The sequence below is a fragment of the Eumetopias jubatus genome, unplaced genomic scaffold (assembly GCF_037043125.1).
Source record: "Eumetopias jubatus isolate StellerSeaLion01/CBP00866 unplaced genomic scaffold, mEumJub1_p1.0 scaffold_4, whole genome shotgun sequence".
NCBI lineage: Eukaryota > Metazoa > Chordata > Mammalia > Carnivora > Otariidae > Eumetopias > Eumetopias jubatus.
The window spans coordinates 83,190,901-83,207,948 of record NW_028274810.1 but is presented as its reverse complement, the minus strand read 5'-3'; the positions used below and the strand labels follow the sequence as shown (position 1 = coordinate 83,207,948).

General features: G+C 62.2%; 1 protein-coding gene across 1 annotated transcript in view; it reads right to left on the bottom strand.

Annotated features, from left to right (window-relative positions):
- ADGRB2 (adhesion G protein-coupled receptor B2) overlaps nt 1-17,048 on the bottom strand; it is a 29,559-nt gene that overhangs the window by 5,449 nt on the left and 7,062 nt on the right. The window contains exons 2-24 of the mRNA XM_088023021.1: nt 12,112-12,195; nt 11,687-11,851; nt 10,357-10,521; nt 9,587-9,751; nt 9,338-9,505; nt 9,161-9,262; nt 8,883-8,989; nt 7,896-8,090; nt 7,665-7,733; nt 7,479-7,587; nt 6,815-7,145; nt 6,359-6,464; nt 6,142-6,185; nt 5,767-5,893; nt 5,213-5,316; nt 5,016-5,118; nt 4,169-4,319; nt 3,917-3,986; nt 3,464-3,530; nt 3,226-3,311; nt 2,835-2,933; nt 563-734; nt 136-231 (exon numbers count right to left, since the gene is read on the bottom strand). Coding sequence (XP_087879147.1) covers nt 136-231; nt 563-734; nt 2,835-2,933; nt 3,226-3,311; nt 3,464-3,530; nt 3,917-3,986; nt 4,169-4,319; nt 5,016-5,118; nt 5,213-5,316; nt 5,767-5,893; nt 6,142-6,185; nt 6,359-6,464; nt 6,815-7,145; nt 7,479-7,587; nt 7,665-7,733; nt 7,896-8,090; nt 8,883-8,989; nt 9,161-9,262; nt 9,338-9,505; nt 9,587-9,751; nt 10,357-10,521; nt 11,687-11,851; nt 12,112-12,195 — 2,885 coding nt within the window. The remainder of the gene's footprint in view (nt 1-135; nt 232-562; nt 735-2,834; nt 2,934-3,225; nt 3,312-3,463; nt 3,531-3,916; nt 3,987-4,168; nt 4,320-5,015; nt 5,119-5,212; nt 5,317-5,766; nt 5,894-6,141; nt 6,186-6,358; nt 6,465-6,814; nt 7,146-7,478; nt 7,588-7,664; nt 7,734-7,895; nt 8,091-8,882; nt 8,990-9,160; nt 9,263-9,337; nt 9,506-9,586; nt 9,752-10,356; nt 10,522-11,686; nt 11,852-12,111; nt 12,196-17,048) is intronic.

Sequence of the window (17,048 nt, the reverse complement as noted above, 5' to 3'; positions counted from 1 at the left end):
TCAAACCCGGGCTCTGTCCCCTCCCTGTCTCTCATCCCCTCCATGGATGGGAAGATAAGCCTGGGGTAGGAGGACTGGGGGTGGGGGGGGCACACTCAGAACCCAACCACACCCTGCCTCGGCCTCCTCACTCACCAGGATCTGCAGCTGCCCGTTCTTACAGGAGTCGGGGGAGTCTTCACTCTCATCGGCCCGGCACACACCCATCTGGCACTTCACCACATCCTGGACCTGGGGGCAGCGGGTGCCTGCTGGGCCTGAGGCCACCACAGGGCCCCTGGCCACAGCTGGCTGTGCCTGAGGCCACCACAGGCCCCCCGGCCACAGCTGGCTGTGCCTCCCACCCCAGGCACCCAGGTGGGTGTGGAAGGAAAGAAATGCATGCGGCGTGGGGGAAGGTCAGAGGGGAGGAGGAGTCCTAGGAGGCCCTAAGGCCAAGGCCAAGGCTGCCCCAGGCCGCCAGCTTCCACACCCAGCTGGGGGGGGGGGCCGGGAGGGGCTTGGCTCCTCCCCATCTGCCAGGTGAGGGGGACGGGAGGGGGCGGGAGAAGCCCGGCCCCACCTCTCGGCGCAGGAAGCAGTGCACGGCGGTGATCACAAAGCCCTGCGCCGAGTTGAAGACGGCAAAGAGGGCCTGGAAGAGCACGGAGCGCCGGTCCGTCATGGCCAGGACGGCCGACATCCAGGTGAGCGCCAGCAGGGGCAGCACGACGCAGGAGCTCCAGAGTGAGGCCCTGAGGACGGCAGCAGAGGGCCCGTCAGGGTGACACTCCAGGGGGCTGGGGGGTGGTGGGGGGATGAATCCAGGCCTGCACTAGGCCTGGGGCCCTTAAGCTGCCCAAGACTGGCTAGGGCTCCACATTCCAAGACCTCAGCAATGTCCCCAAGCAGACAGAGGCCGAGGAGCCAAAGGCAGAGAGACAGAACAGGGACAGAGAGCGGAGAGCGGCGGCGGGGCCAGAGCGGGAACCAGGAGAGGTGGGAGGGGCCAACACGGTGGGGCTGAGCCTGAGGCGGCGTCAGGGGACGGAGACGGGGAAGGTGGAAAGAGCCCGTGGGACAGAAGACAGCGAGGGAGGCAGATGCAGATGCTGTGGGTTTCAGCCCCAATCTGCGTGGAATCACAGGCCTGGGCTGCACCCCCAGAGATTCCAGGAGAGGCGGGACGGGGCTGGACAGGAGAGATGGCAGACACGGGGAGAGAGCATGAGACGGTCCGACACACAGATCCAACAGTCAGAGAGCATGGAGGACGTGAGCGCACACATCTTTGGGCATGGGGTCAGGCCCGGTGCAGCAGAGCCTCTTCCCCCTCAGGTCCCCAAGGAGGTGGTGCCAGGCTCCTGGGGTGTTGGGGGGCCCACTCAGAGCCCTGGGCGGAAAGAGCATAGCTGGGGCTGGCCGGAAAAGCTGGGGTCATGACCAAACCCACGCATCCCCCACCTCCTTGACTCGGGACGCCCGAGGGAAGAGGCAGACGGGCCCTGGCATCCAGGCCCCAGAGCCATACCGCCCTCCCCAGCCAGGGCCCACGTGGGTAGAGCAGGGCAGGCTTGCCCTACTGGGCCAGATGCCACGCCCAGCCTACTCTGCCTTGTGAGCACCCCAGTAGGAGAGTCAGGCAGGGGTGGGAATGGCTCCGGACAAGGCAGAGAGATGGGCAGGGGGCCAAGACCCATCCTAGGAAGAGAAGCTGGGGGCTATTCAGCCTGGCGGGGGGCGGGGGGGGGGGCGGGCACAGTGGTCTCCACAGCCCCCGGGGGCGCAGCCAAGACTCAGAAAGGGGCCTAATCACAGTCATAAGAGCTGCCATTGATTAACCACCAATCCTCTGCCAGGCCCTACACTGAACAATTTACATACATTAGTTCACACTGTGATCAAAACAACTCCAGTAAACAGGCATGGGGATTATTATCCCAATTTACAGATGAGGAAACTGGAGTGTGCCCAACTGGGAAAGAGAGAGAGAGCTGGGATGCAGACCCAGCCTGGCCGCCTCCAAAGCCCAGGCTTTTCACTGCTAGTTCTGAGAGACTGGGTCGGGGAGGCAGACGGCTGCCCGAGGGAGAGGGAGCTTCCTACCACGCACAGCTTCCCAGAGACGGTGCCGGCTGCCTCCAGGAGCAGTGAGCCTCTCTGACCCCGGAGGTGTGCAAGACAAAGCTGGACCCCCACTGGTCAGGGAGGCTCTGATGGGTTTCTGGCCCTGGGTGGGAAGTTGGGCTGGGCCCAAGGACCCTGTGGATTCATTCATTCACTCATTCTGCTCTTACGTGCCTCTGAGTTTAGGATCCTTAGCTTCCGGGGGGTATGGTGGTGAATCGCTGAGATTCTCTGCCCCCCAAATGATTGTGAGATTCAATGCCTCTAAAATTCTAAATCTCAAATTCTATGACAAATGATAAGACTATGATTCACTCATTCTAACATTCGTAGCTTCTGATTGTTTTATTCTAAGATTCTATCATTCTAAGGTTCTATGAGCTCAAAGATTCTAAGGGCCTAAGATTCTAAAAGCCTCTGTAGGTTGGGGGGTGTAAGGAGGGCTCTGCAGCTGTGCCTGGATAAAACAAGCTGGGAGTGGGGGCAGGGGTGGGAGCAAGGGGTGGGCACAGGAACCCAGCATTTTCCGAGAGGCACAGACATTCACTCCCCATTGCCCTTTGCCACATCAATGCCAAGCCCTTGAGAGTGTGTGGCAGTTGGCAGGGCAGGGCAAGCTGTCCAGGGCACTGGGCTCATATCCCTCCTCCCCCCAACCATGGGCACTGCCCCCCATTCTTTTGCCCCCGCCCGCCCCCACCCCCTCCCCCCCGGGGGGCACAACTAACATGGCGTTCCTGGCCGAGGCTGAGCTGAGCAGGGGGCTGGGGACCGCTCCACACGCTGAGCAGGGGAGGAGCAGGCTGGCCCAGGGGCACCGCTCCGACCTCGGGGGCGGCACAGACACGGGAGAAGGAGGGGGAGACACATGGGAAGCGGGAGGAGACGGGGCAGCATGAGCCCCAAGTGGGGTGGGAGGGGAGGGCAGACGAGAGAGAAAGAGGTGGGTTAGGGTGGGCGAGGGGCTGCCGCGGAGCACTCCAGGTGCCCACCTTGCCTGCACCCTTGATGCACCAAGGTCAGGGAGCCCCGGTCCCATCGGCAAGCCCTGAGTCTCCAAGAGGCCCGGCCCTCCCTCCCTGCACTATTTCCCACAAGGCCAAGTCACATCCCCCTTACCCGGCCCTCTGCTTCTTGGACTTGTCCGAGATGCCATCACGTGCCATGAGCTTGTTGAAAACGATGATCCCGATGAGCATATTCACCTGGGGGCCCAGTGTGTGTGTGTGGGGGGGGGGAGAGACAGGATTACCAGGTGCCCTCCTGGCAGGGAAACCCCCAAGTGGGAGCTGGAGTGCAGGGAGAAGGTGGAGCCCCTATGGCCACACCCTTCCCAGGATGCTAAAGGGGCACATACCAGGACAATGACAGCTGCAGGGCCCACAAAGGCATAGAGCAGGCCGCCCTCCAGGGAGAGCCAGCAGCTGGGGTGGAGGGAAAAGAGGGGGCATCAGACACACCACCGCTCAGTGCCCCCTGGGCTGTCAATGGGGCAGAGCCTCCAGCTGGGTGACAGTGAGCCTGGGGCTCCTGCTGAGCCTCAGTTTCCCCTCTAACAAAGACCCAGCCCTGAGCCCACCGTGGGTGTCAAACAAGGCTGATCCCTGAGCTAAATGATGCTTAAAGATTATCCCCAATCCCAGCACATCCTTTTACAGTCAGGGAAACAGAGGCTCGGAGACACGGAAGATTTTGCCCACAGCATGGCAGGCACGGGCCAGGACTGTAGCCTGAGTAGACCCCATGCCCAGTGGGATGCCCAAACAGGTCCACTAATCCCCCTGCTGCCCACCATGGGAGGCCCACGTACTAGCTGGATGTACCGTATCCTTTGGTGCGGGTAAAGCCGACAGACACTGCCACCACCAGGGCCGGCAGACCTGCAGGAGCAGTGGGGGGGCCACAGTGAGATGGCTGTGAGTTCTCAGAGTCCCCTCATCCTCCCAGCCCCAGCGCAGCTGACCCCGGGCCCAGAGAGCGGGGGCCAGGGCCAAAGCTGACCCTGTCCGGCGGCTCCTGCCCCCAAGGCCCAGCGACAGAGTCCAGCAAGGGCCCTGCTCACCCCAGCCCAGGCAGAGGAAGCGCTTGCGAACGAGGCGGGTACGCATCCGTCCAATGACAGCCAGGTAGGACTGCCAGGCCTCCGTGAGCACCCAGCAAAAGGAGGAGAGGAAGAAGAAGTGCAAGAAGGCGGCAGTCATGGTGCATACACCCTGCAGGGAGATGGCAGGGAGGGAGTGGCCCTGAGCAGCCACCAGGGTGGGAGGTGCCAGGCTTCCCACACCCGCCGCTGGGCACTGCCCCGGCCGCCCACCAGAGCTCCGCCCCCCCCCAAAGCCCTGTCAGGCACCCCCGCCTTTCTGCACCCACACACAGCACGACACGGGCCCGGTGACACGCACACAGCACCCGACATCCGGGAGGCGGGCGGGCAGTCCACCCACGCACAGACGGGGCTGGCAGGGAGGGGCACAGACCGGAGCGGCTGTCGCGTCACGGCCAGGCGGGCCCCACGCCTGGAACTTCGTAGTGCTGGCACCGCAGAGCCGGCCGACGGGGCAGAGGGCACGGCCAGCCGAGGGCATCCACGGGCAAGCGGCTCGAGAGGCCCTGCTCCGGCTCCCACAGAATCAAGGAGGCCCCGGCTCCACAAACGCCCGCCGCCCAACGCATGCGCACGCGAGCTCGGCTCACATACGTGTTCCCAGAGGCACACAGACACTCACCACTCGGGGACACACACACCCCTCCTTCCCACTCGCGCCCTCCCCCAACCCAGGGCTCGGGTGTATACAAACAGCCGCCACGTGGGCACAGACGTGCAGACACGCGCGCCGGCCCCGGCAAACGCTCTCCGCCCTCAGCCCTTTCACGCCTCTCTCACCCTGGCGCCCGTGACCTGCACCTGCCTTGCTCAGCACCCGTGACTGGCCCACGAGGATCAGGACATTGGACGCCAGGATGGACAGGCAGAAGTTCAACAAGATGATGGAGCGCTCGGATTTTATGAACCTGAGAGGGCACGGCGGGCAGAGGAGCTAGCCGCCCTGCCCAAGCGGGGCTGGCTGGCCACCCCCTGCCTCACCCTGCCCAGCGCCCCACCTACCTCCAGAACGCGGCGTAGATGGCAAGGAGGGTGAGCAGCGCCATGCAGGACACGGCACAGCCGATCACAAGGGGGACCGAGGGGGAGCCTGCCAGCTCCAGGGTCTAGGGAGGATGAGCAGGCGGTCCACCAGGTCACCGGCCCGGCAGCTGCAGGGGTGCCTTCTCCCCCTCCACTCCCTGTCTGGCACCAGCTGGCACCTATACTTTTCCCCACACTCACACACGGGAGGGAACTCACTATCACATCCACACGTGCACGTGCATTTATGCTCGGTCACCTGCACTTTACTACACACAACCAGACACGCATGTGTGTGTACACGCATGCAGTCGTCCCCCCCCACCACACATCTCTAGGCACATGTCGTCCCTGTGAGCACCCTCCCGGGGGCACAGACTTGTGTGTGCAGGCCCCCAAGTGCACCCGCTCAGACGCACGTGCGGGATCACCCGGGTCCCTGCTGACACCACCACGGATGGCTCCTGGCAACCCCGGAGGGAGCACGCCCCCGCCCCCCACCCACCCAACCCAGGCACCTCCCTCCCACTCACCAGGTCCTTGGGCGGCTGGGCCAGCACAGCAAAGGTGGACAGGTGCTGGCACTGGCAGCGAGTGTGCGCCGCCTGTGTCTCTAGCGTCTGGCAGCTCTCGGTGTCCCAGTCCCCTGAGCTGGCATCTCTGGAGTCAGGGGAGAGGTGGAGTGATACCCAGCCCAGCTCCGTGGCCCCCCACCCCCTGGTGCCGGAGGAAATCCAGGGTAAGGCCACACCCAAGAGGCCCGGTGGCTGGGAGCCCCCAGATGTGCCCTGGACCTGGCAGGCCGAGGACAGCCCCAAGGAACCCGCTCGCCTTCCAGGTGAGACAGTCCCCTGACAGAAGTGCTAGCGCTGCACCCCCCCCCCACACAGAGCCCCAGCCCAACTCACGCTCTGGAGTAGTCCCAGCTGGCGCAGTGGGGATCGGTGGTGCCCTGGGGAGCAGAAGCGAGGAGTGCAGTGTGGGGCAGGGAGCGCACCACCCCGGACCACCACCCCTCCTGCCGCAGCAGGCCCCACACAGGCCGGAGGTGCAGCCGGCTATCAGACAGGCCTTTGGCTGCCCACAATGGGGTACCCCAGGGTTACTGTCTGGGTCCCCACTCACGTTGATGATGTAGGAGAGCTCCACTGTGATAAGGGGCTCAGCTGGTGGCTGGGTGGGGGGCCGCACAGTCACTGTCATCACCCTGGATGTGACGGCCAGCGGGGGTCTGGGGGACAGGTGCTGAGGTCAGCTCCTGCCAGTGGTGCCCAGAACCCAGGAACCCCAAAGGTGCTCTGGATCAGGGGCAGGGGGCTACCAGGGAGCCACGGCCCGGGAAAGGCCCAGAGTTCAGCGGGGCCCGGGACTTCAGGTGAGGTCTAGAGCTCAGTCCAGCAGCCCCAGTCTCCGGGAAGCCTCTAGGAGCTGCACAGACATCTTTGAGAAGAAGCCCCTGTGTCCCTAGCCAGGCAACAGGGCCCAAGGTCCAAGAGGCTGCAGAGAGAGCTCCCCGCGGCCAGCACGGGCTCAGTCCTCCTCTCACCCGGGCGGCCCCATCCACCCTTCCCGGGGACTCACCTGGGGGGCGGCAGGATGAGGCCCAGCGTGCGGTAGAGCACAGCACCAATCACAAAGTAGGAGGACGACTCCTCGGGGTCTGCCGGCAGGAGGCGCTGGTGGGAGTGGCCGGGGCCAGGGGGCACGGTTCCTGGGCCCCTCCCCCTGCCAGGGCTACCCACTGGGCCGGAGGCAGCTGGCTTCCCCGGGGAGGAGAGGCTGAGCACCTCCTTGGGTAGGAAGAGGCGGTCCTCCGAGTGCCGCACCCAGTCCTTCATGCCCCTGCGGCCGCGCATGGGGAACGTGATGTCACTGGACACGGCCGAGACCGGTTCGCGCTGAATGCTGATCACTGCGACCCGCACCAGAGACAGAGGGACAGAGGCGGCCGGGAGAGTCACAGGGGAAGAAACAGAAACGGGAGAGACAGACACACCAGGAAGGCAGACGCAGACAGCGAGGTTGGTACGAACACACGGGTGGGGGACACGCACACAGAGAAACAACCCCGGGGGGTGGGGTGGGGAAGAGACAGGGACAGAGATACAAAGATGGGGTTAAATGAGGGAAAGAGAGGACCCAGAGAGACAGAAAAATAGGAAGAGCCCTCAGAAACCACCCCTCCCCCACAGCGGCCTGGGTTCTACCCGATCCAGCCCCCGCTCCCTAGCCTGCCTCCCGGTACCCAGGTTGTCTGTGACAATCAGAGAGCTCTGGAAGGCCTTGAGGGCATCGCCCACCAGGTGAATGAAGTCCTCCACAACACGCAGCAGGTGCACAGAGCCAGGGGATACCTGGAGACAGAGAGTATATAAGGGTCCGAGGCAGGGGTGGGTCCTGGGGAAAAAGGCCTGGAAGTCCAGCCCCTCACCTGCTGAGCATCATCCCACTTTTCCTTGTTCTCTGCATCCACCATGAAGCTCACCACCTGGAAGAAGCGCTGGGGGCAAGAGCCGTGGGTGTCAGGAGGTCCCATCCCCAGGGATGGTGGCTTCCCCCCCATATAATCACACACGTCACCTCTGTAGACTCCGCCACAGGGGCCCAACCCCCCACTGCAGTCTAGGGTGCCCTCCTTCCTTCTGGTGGGGCAGGGCGGTACCTGCACGTCGTCTGCCGAGGGCACATAGGTGGCCCTCTTGAAGGTGTCAGTGACATTCCTTAGAATGTCCACGGAGAAGAGCAGGTCCCCACTGTAGTAAGTGCGCCGGGCCAGCAGCTCCTGCAGGCTGCGCACCACTTGGGACATGCCCTCCCCTGCCAGCATGCGCTGCCCTTTGGCCAGGTGCTCCCGAAGCTGCAGGCGACAGGTGGGCTGCTGTCACCACGGGGTCAGGAGCTGGGACCAGCCTTGGGCCCATCCCACTCCAGTCCACCCACTGCTTGCATCCAAGAGGGGGAACAGGTCAGAGAGAGCTGCTCAAAGGGGCTCATAGGAGACAGGGTCCAAGAAAAAGACCTAAAGATACTTGAAAAAGACCAAAATAGAAACAGCTAGAGAAGGGAAGCGCTCAGATGTGTACATAAAAGATGACAAGCACAGTACAGGGACAAGGCACCTCCCCATCCCAGAGGGGTCATGCACGCTCCGAAGTGTAACGCACCCTCACTATCACTCCCTCTTTCAAACACGAGCTCCGAGTGCAAACACACAAGTACCAAATACAGTCAGACACGCATGACACCCAGGCCACATTCACTGCCAACATTCCTAGCATCCCCAGCAGGCCCTGGGCTGAGCACTGCGGACACGGAAATAAATCCAACTTCGCCTCTGCCTTTAAGGAGCTCCCAGTCTAACGGGACACAGACATATCGATGAGCATTCACTACACCTCACAACTGGGAGGCTCGGGGGACCAGAGGAGCAACAGAAGGAGGCGCCAGGAACAAGGGAAGACACTCGAGAGTCAGGCCCTGAGGGATGAGTAGGAGTGCGCGGGGCAAGGACAGACACAGGCAGGCAGAGGTGGGCACAGCATACGTATGCCGAGGCACACGGGCAAGAGCAGGAAGCCAAGCTCCCTCCACCCCCTACCCGAGCCTGGGACAGATCCTGCGCCGCCCCAGCCCAGCGGGGCGCACTCACGGACAGGTACAGGTAGCGGTACTCGTGGGAGATGCAGCGGGCAAAGCTGGGCAGACCCCAGTAGGCCACGCCCTGGGCACTGAGGAGACAGCGGCGGCTGGCAGACCCTGCAGGGGGACAGGACGGGCCACGGGGTTGGGTGTGGGGGCCGGACTCCTACTCGCTTCACTCCACACCTGAGCACGGAGGCTCAAACAGGCGGGGGGGGGGGGGGGCAGAAGGGAGTGAGCAGGAAAGGCGGGGGTGGGGGCTTCGGGGACAGCCACCCCACCGCTCACCTGAGGCATTGGGGGGGCACTTGTTGTAGATGATCTCGCCAGCAGCTGCCTTCTTCCACGTCATCAGCATCACATACTCGTCCCTGCACATCTCATGGAAGGCTGTGGGGACAGTGGAGGGGCTCAGCTAGACCCACAGGCTTGTTCCTCCACCCCCTAGCGTCCTGTGGCCGATACCTGGACACCTCTTCTCACTGCAAGGCTTCACCTCCTCTCCGGTGCCCTCGCAGGGGTAGCCCTGTGCGCCCGTGGCCTGGCACATGCGGAAGCGGCGCTGCCAGCCTGTGTCACACGTCTTGGAGCACAGGCTCCACGCGTTCCACGGCCCCCACTTGCCATCTGCGGCTGCAGAAGGGGGGCGTGAGTGGCCCCAGCTGCCCCCCGGGGGCCGGGCTGCCACCTGCCCCCCCGGCTCTGAGTACTCACCCGGGCACTCAAGGTTGCTGCACTCGCGGGTGTCTGTGAGGGCCCCCGTACATGTGGCCCAGGCTGGGCCCGCCACACTGCACTTCCGGCTGCGTTGCTGGGTCCCGTTGGCACAGGATGTGGAGCACGGGCCCCAGGGACCCCACTCTAGCCACTGGCCTTCCACTGCATGGGGAGACACAAGCAGGGGTGGCCGTTGAGCAAGGGCTGTGGGGACCAGCGGGGGCAGGGAGATGGCAGAGCCTGTTAGGCATTCAGACTTGAACGAGGCCAGACCCACGGGAGAGGGGTGGATGAAGGGGGGCTGCAGTGAGCAGGTGGTGCCTGGGCCTGGTCCTGCCTGCCTGTCACCAGCTCCAGAAACGCAGGATACCTCTGCACTCAGCACCAAGGCGGCACTTGCTCTCTCTTGGTAAGGGAAATGGGCCCCAGGGACACCTCTGGATCTCTGCCCACTCTTAAGCCCAGATTTGTGTCCCCTCACAGCCAGGCTGGCCATGAGCACCAAAGGGCAATGAACAGCGAGGGTATCACAGGGCATAGGGGAAGGGGCAGCCTTCTTCTGTAGGGGTTACTGTGTGCCAACCCCAAGTCAGGGCCGGGGCACATCACCTCCCACGCTGGCAGGTACGCTTCGCCAGTCTCCCCATGCTTGGTTCAAGTTCATGGGCCCCCAAGGGCAGGGCACTGGACCTGACTGCCTCCCCTGGGTCTCCCGACCCCCACCCGGCTGGGCAGCGCCCGCCTGGAAGCCCACGGGCGCTACTGACCCGGGCAGGCGGCCATACTGCAGAGCTTAGTCTGCAGCTCGGGACCCTCGCAGGCCTTGCCGCCGTGCTGGGGGGGCACGCAGGTCCGCATCCGGCTCCGGGACCCCCGCCCGCAGCTGCGGGAGCACAGGCTCCAGGACCCCCACTCCTCCCACACGCCGTGCACTGCAAGGAAGCACGTGGCCGGTGGCTGGGCGGCACCTTGGCCCCGCCCACTGCCCATCCGCCCACCAATCAGGAGCTCCGGCAGCTCTGCAACAGCTCCTCATTGGCTCTGCACTGGGCCCCAGGACTCCGCCCTTTGGGGGGAGGAAATGGAAGACACAGGCTTCTAGTCCCAACTCACACAGGATACCTCCTGTGGACACCAGGACAGGGAGACTAAGACCGACCCAGGAAGGGAGCCGGGGCTCCTCCTCTCCTGGGGGCACAGGAAAGCCCAGGAAAGGGCTCAAAATCCGCCCGAGCCCTCCCGATCCCCAGACCCAAAGCAAGAATCCAACATGACAGGCCTGGGGCAAGAGTAGTGCCCATCCCGACCCCAAGCGCATGGACACACAAAGAGACATGAACCTCTACATGGACAGTGACACAGAGAGCTCACACTCCAGAACACAGCTTTGCCCCAGCCTTCTGCAAGCTCTTGCCACACCCCCGGGTGCCAAGACCCCTTCCCAGGTAGCCCTACTCTAAGTCCACGGCCAGGAGCTGGTCATGGTCTAGGCACTGCTGCACTCCCTCAGGGAACAAGGAACAGGACTGGCTGAAGCGGCCCCCCACCTCCCCATGGCAGACCACCTGTCCCAGGCAGGCGCATGCACATTCTCAGTACTCCATGCTGGACTGAGGAGGCTCCCTGGGGACTGGGATGGGGCATTAGAGGAGGGAGGGGATGGTCAGGCAAGGTTTCATTAAAAAAAAAAAAGACGTGTCATTTGTCTTAGATCTTGAAGGGCAGGCTGAATTGTAATAGCCAAGGTGGGAAGAGGATAAGAATAAGCCAATGCAGGGGGATGGGAGAGTGCAAGAGGCGCTGGTATGGCCAGAGCGTAGGGAACACAGAGGGCAATGGGGGTAAAAAGATGAGCCTTGATTACCGGGACACAGGCATCAAGGGAGTGCTGGGCCCAGAACCAAGCCCACTGGTGCGGGCCCTGGTCTGATTCATCTGCGTCCCCAGTGCCCTGTGTGGGGCTGGGCATGGTGTGGGGGACAGTCAAGTTTGCTGAATAAAAAAAGGAGGCAACCCACCATCTTTGGAAGATGAACCTGCCCAAGTCCCAGGCAGGACCTACCCCTGCAGGCAGAGCAGGCGGGAGGATGGGCATACCTGGGCAGGTGGCTGAATTGTTGCAGGGCCGGGTCTCCCGCAGGGGCCCGCTGCACAGGGTCCCATAGGGGGAGGACACGCAGGAGCGGGTCCGCACCTGCAGACCCTGCCCACACGTCAGAGAACACACGCTCCACGGGGACCACTCCTCAGCCGCCGGGTCGCCTACGAGAGAGGGACAGCGTCGGCGGCAGGGGGCACCTCCCAAGCACTCAGCCTCCTAGGGATCCTCCTACCCTGACCCCAAGTGACAGGCTCTTCAGAGCCTGTCAAGCCCGCCCATCCCTGCCCACAGGCCTCACGTGGCAGAGATGTGACTGAGCTCTAGGACACAGACACAGACGGGCACACGCCAAGCACACATGCCACCAGACGCCACACCGTCGGGCCCCCGCCACAAAGGAAGGGAGGCGGGCCCGAGTTACCTGTCTGCGCCATGTATAGCCCAGGCTCATCTGCAGACCTTGGCCACTGGGTTTTCACCTTCGGTTCCTCTTCCGGCTCCTCACCTGGAACACGGAGGTGGTGGCGGGGGCTCAGCAAAGGCCAGCTCTGTCCTGCCAGAGTGGCGCAGAGAGGGCAGCCTTGCTCTTCCTCAGCCCGACGGTCTGGAACCGACTGCAGGCGATGCTGAGTGAGCATCAAGTCCTTGCCCCTGCCCCACCACCATCATTTCACAGATAAGGAAACTGAGGCTCAGAAGGCCACACAGGACTCGCCCACAGCCTTACAACCGTCTTCTCCTTTTGCCTCAGCTGGACTGAGGGAGACTGGAGAGGAGTGGCCGCTCACATCGACGGGCTCCAGGAGGCTTCTGGGCCATGGGCTATCCATACCTAGCTCCTCCAATCCTCCTCTGGGAGGCAGGGACCACTGTCTCTGTTTAAAGATGAGGACACTGAGGACCAGAGAGGGGAAGTGACTTGTCCAAGAGCACACAGCCTGGTAAGCCTGAGGCCCAGGCTCTTTCCCCTCACGGGACTGACTCCTCAGGCTGACAAACAGACCACCCCCCATGCCTGCTTCCGGGACGTGACTCATGCCAAGCCAGGGGCTGAGTATCAGGCCTGGATTCTGCTCCCCATGCATCACTGGACTGTGACCTAGAAGCCCAGGTCAGAATGCTGCTCCTCTAAGACCCCAGGACCTCGGGCAGGTGCCTACAACCTCGCAGACCCTCTTCCCCCCTGCCCCTGTGGCTGGGAGAGCAGCAGGTGCTCCCGGAGGCCGCTGCCGCCTCAGCCTCAGCCTCAGCAGGCTCTCAGCTGACCATCCTGATTTATGTGTCTGGTCTAGGCCTTGGAAGCACCACCAGTGCTGGAGGAGGGGCTGGGAGCTCCCATTCTCCAAAGCTGGCCCCTCCTGCTCAGACATGAGCTCATCCAGGCCCTCTCCCACAGGCTAGGGAACATGCATGGGAGCTGACATGAGCACAGAGGAGCAAGACCCAGCCCATGTAGGGGCTGCTGGGCAGGTGGGAATAGCATGTGGGACAGGACTCAGCCCATGCTGTCCCCGGACTAGAAGGTAGTGTTGGCCCCCAGCCCCAGGACCTCTTCTATATCGGAAAGCCAGGTCAGCACCAGGCAGGCACGGTGTTTGAAGGAACCCAAGAGGGCTATGCTCTTCCTGCCCCCCTGTGGCCCAGTCCAGGCTCTGAGTCCGAGAGAAAGCTTTGTCCAACCAGGCGCCAAGAGGACCACCTTGAGCAAACCTGCTGGGCAGGGGGCCCTGAAGTGCCACTCAGCCCAGCTTCCGGTCTCAACTCCAGGACCCCTCCCTCCATTTCAGCCACTAGTCACAGAACTCAATCCACATCCTCCCCAAAACTTCTCCACCAGCTCAGGACAACTCTGGAGTCATGCCCCATGTCCCAACTGGGGCACGGACACTGACCAGCTGTGTGACCTTGGGCAAGTGTCTGCCTCTCTGTTTTCCCCTCTGTAGAACAGTACTCGGAATACCCCCTCCCTTGAGGGCTGACTTGAGGACTCCCTGAGAGGGGGGCCATGAAGCCCTTGGCACCCTGCTTGGCATGTGGTGAATGCTCCAGAAGGCAGGACCCATCTGGCTTATTTTTACCATCTCCTCCTCCCCTCACAACCTGCACCTCTTGTGCACCCTCACTTGCCAACCTTCAGCCCCCCTCCCCGGGGCCTCCTCCCTTTAAACGGCATCTGCAACGCCTCCTGGCCTCACTTTGGGCCCTGCCTCCAGCAGGACCACAGAGAAGGTGCCCATGCCATGCTTGGCCATTCCTGAATCCCTTCACCCAGCCCTTCCACCACACCCGCTCAGCCAGTCCCCAGCCCCGGAGCCTTGTGACAAGCCGCCTTCTCCACGCCCACCCCCAGGCTGCTGAAGAAATCCACAGCTGTGCCAACTGGCACCAGGACAGATTCAGGGCTGCATATCCGCTGGGCGCCTGGGGCTTCTCAGTAGCACTCCCCGGCTCCCTGCCTTCCCCATTCCCCACCTTCGCCGTGCCAGACCTTGACCTCTCTCCTTGAGCTCATCTCTGCTCCCTCGCGCTCTGCAAGGAGCTCCTTTACAGAGAAAGCAAACGCTGTGACATAGGAGCCCCCCCAACCCTCACCCCTGACTTCTTGTCCCAGACATCCAACTCCCAAATTCCCTGCAGTCCCTCTTACAAAGGCCAGCCCCTCCCCACCCACCCACCTGCCCACCCTGGCCCTGCTTCTCCCCCTCCCACCTTCCAGGAGGGCCCCACCCACTACCCTCTGGCTCAGCATTTGGTCAGCATGGTCTTCTCATGGCCACCCAAGAATGGACTTCCATTCTGGGGGGAGCCCTCCTTCCTCCTCCAGCTACTGTCCCCCCACCCCCGGCTCCTCCTCCCCATCAATAAGTGTTCCACAGCTGGCACTCTAGTTTCTCACCTGCCGCTCACATCCTGGCTCAAATGTCACCTCGCCTGGTAATCCACTGCAGTCTGGCTTCTGACCACATCTTTCTGCTGAAACTGTTCTTGACAAAGTCATCAGCGCCCTCCTTATTGCTAAATCCTATGGCCGCTTGCAGCTTCGTCCCACTTGACCCCTCGGCAGCACGGGGTCCTGTTGACTCTTCCCGCCTTGAAACACTCCCCTCCCCAACTCTCCTGCTTTCCTCCTACCTGTCTGGCTCCTCCATCTCAGTCTCCTCGACTGCTCCATCTTCCTGCTGCTTCCCACACCGGGCAGCCACGCTTTGTCGGGTTTCCACTGCACCCCCCCACACACCCCCTACCCCCAGGTTTAATTTAGCCCCTCTGAATGGCTGCTCCCGAAGCATTACCCACAGCAACCCCACGCTGGGCTTCGCTCCTGTGTAGCCTCTTGCCTTCTGAACAGGTCTCCTGATGAGGGGCCCTCAAAGTCAGCTCATCCAATATGGGACCACCATTTCTTCTCAAATCTCTACCTGCTTGTTTCCCACCTTTTTCACCTCGAGAACTTCTACCTGATTTTCAAAATCCAGCTCACGTGGCTTCTCATTTATGAAGTCTTCCTCATCCCCCAGCCCCCCAGGCAGAGTCAGCTGTCCCCTCCTCTGTGTGCCCTGTCGCCACAGAGGATTCCACCCTCCGACCGTCTGAACCTCCCTGGGCCCGTGGGCCCTTTGGAAGCAGGCCGTGGAAGCCATCTCCCTGAGCACAGTGAACACTGGCCCTGGATCCGGCCCAGAGGCATACCGATAAACGCCAACGAACATGCAGCTCCTAGCTCCCCCACCCCACGACCCCACGGGGGTCACCGGATATGGTCCCTTGTAAATCTTGAGGATCAGCTCCGCCCAGCAGTCCTCCACCTAGACCAGGCCCCATCCTGACACCCAGGTCCTAGTAAACATTCTGCAGACGCTGCCCAACCTATCACAAATCCAGCTGAGAATCCCAACAACTAGCTCCTGCCTTGGCATCTAGACCCTCACTCTGTGTCTGTGGCAATCCCCAGCCGTCAGCCTGGCATCCAGGAGGGCCAGCAAACCTGGACGTGATGAGAGAGCCGTCTGACCCGCTCGCCGCGGACGCCCACCACTTCCTGTGGTCTCCATGGCCTCTACAAACTGTGCACCAACCCTTTGCTGGCCAGCCCCAAGATGGAACCAGAGGTGATGTCGGTGGTTTCTAGAATCCACCCGATTTGAAAATCAGAACGTGTCACAGGCCCAGCTCTTGAGTCCCTCTCCAGGCCTCCTGGGCTGGACCAGAGACGGGGGGTGGGGACAAGGCCAAGGCCACGGTGCCGACACTGACTGCCCCCTCTTCCACTCCCATCCCACTTCCCTCAAAAGGGAAGCCAGCAATTCATGTCCCCCACAGATGAAAGGCAGTTCTGCCTGAAGGGGAGGAACACAGGTAAGACCAGAGGAGTTACCCACTGAAACCACGTTTATTCAGCATATAGCATGTGCAGGCCCCAGCCAGCTCGGGGCCCCCACTGGGGGAGTCTAAGAGGCAGCTGAGCCAACAGGACAAGAGGGGGTCCTGTTGGAGGGGGTGTGAGCACCCCTAGAACTTCCAAGTGTCTTGTCCAGGGAGCAGCACGAGCTTGGAGGACCCAGGGCTCGGATGCTCACAGTCCTGCAATCTATTGGCTTTTTCACCCGGGAACCCGCCCTGGGCGGGTCGGACCTAGTGCCTGGAACCCGCTTCCCTGCTCAAGCCCTGCTGACCTCCTAACTGCTCTGTTTTGTTTTGAATAAGGTAACATTTACTACACAACCCCTACTTGCCAGTCACCGTGCACCCTACCTCGCCTCATCTCATCCTCATGAGGATGTGTTCTCCCGTGTTACTAATGAGGACAGTGGCTCTGAGGTCGCCTGCCCGAGAGAGGCTGAGTGACACTCGAACCCAGGCCTGCCTGACTCCTCCGGAGGCCACGCTCTTCCTACTGAACGGCGCTGGCTCTAACAAAATGCAGTCCAACTTGGACCTCCTCAGAGACGCCTTTCTTAATTCCCATGGGACCTTGAGTCATTTCCACCCACCTGCTCGCGCCCCCCCCCCCGAAAGCCCCTCACACCTGCTACTGTTATCCTGTTTTCACACCACCTTCTAATTGTTCCTTTGCATATCCACTCCCCACTCCCCACCCGAGAGACTGATTCTCTTCTGTAGCCTCCAAAGTGATCCCCTGGGACCCCAGCTCAAACCACACACACTCCGCCTCCCCTGCTGAGGAACCTTCAGCAGCTCCCCACTGCTACCAGTGTAAACCTCAGAGCCCAGCATGCGCTGGCCCCTGATGACCTGTCCAGTCCTGTTTTCCTCTCCCCACCAGGCAGCCAAGCACGCTGCAAGGTCATGTGGGCCTGTGAGAAGGACGTAGCTTTTAAGAGCCAGACAGATGCAGAT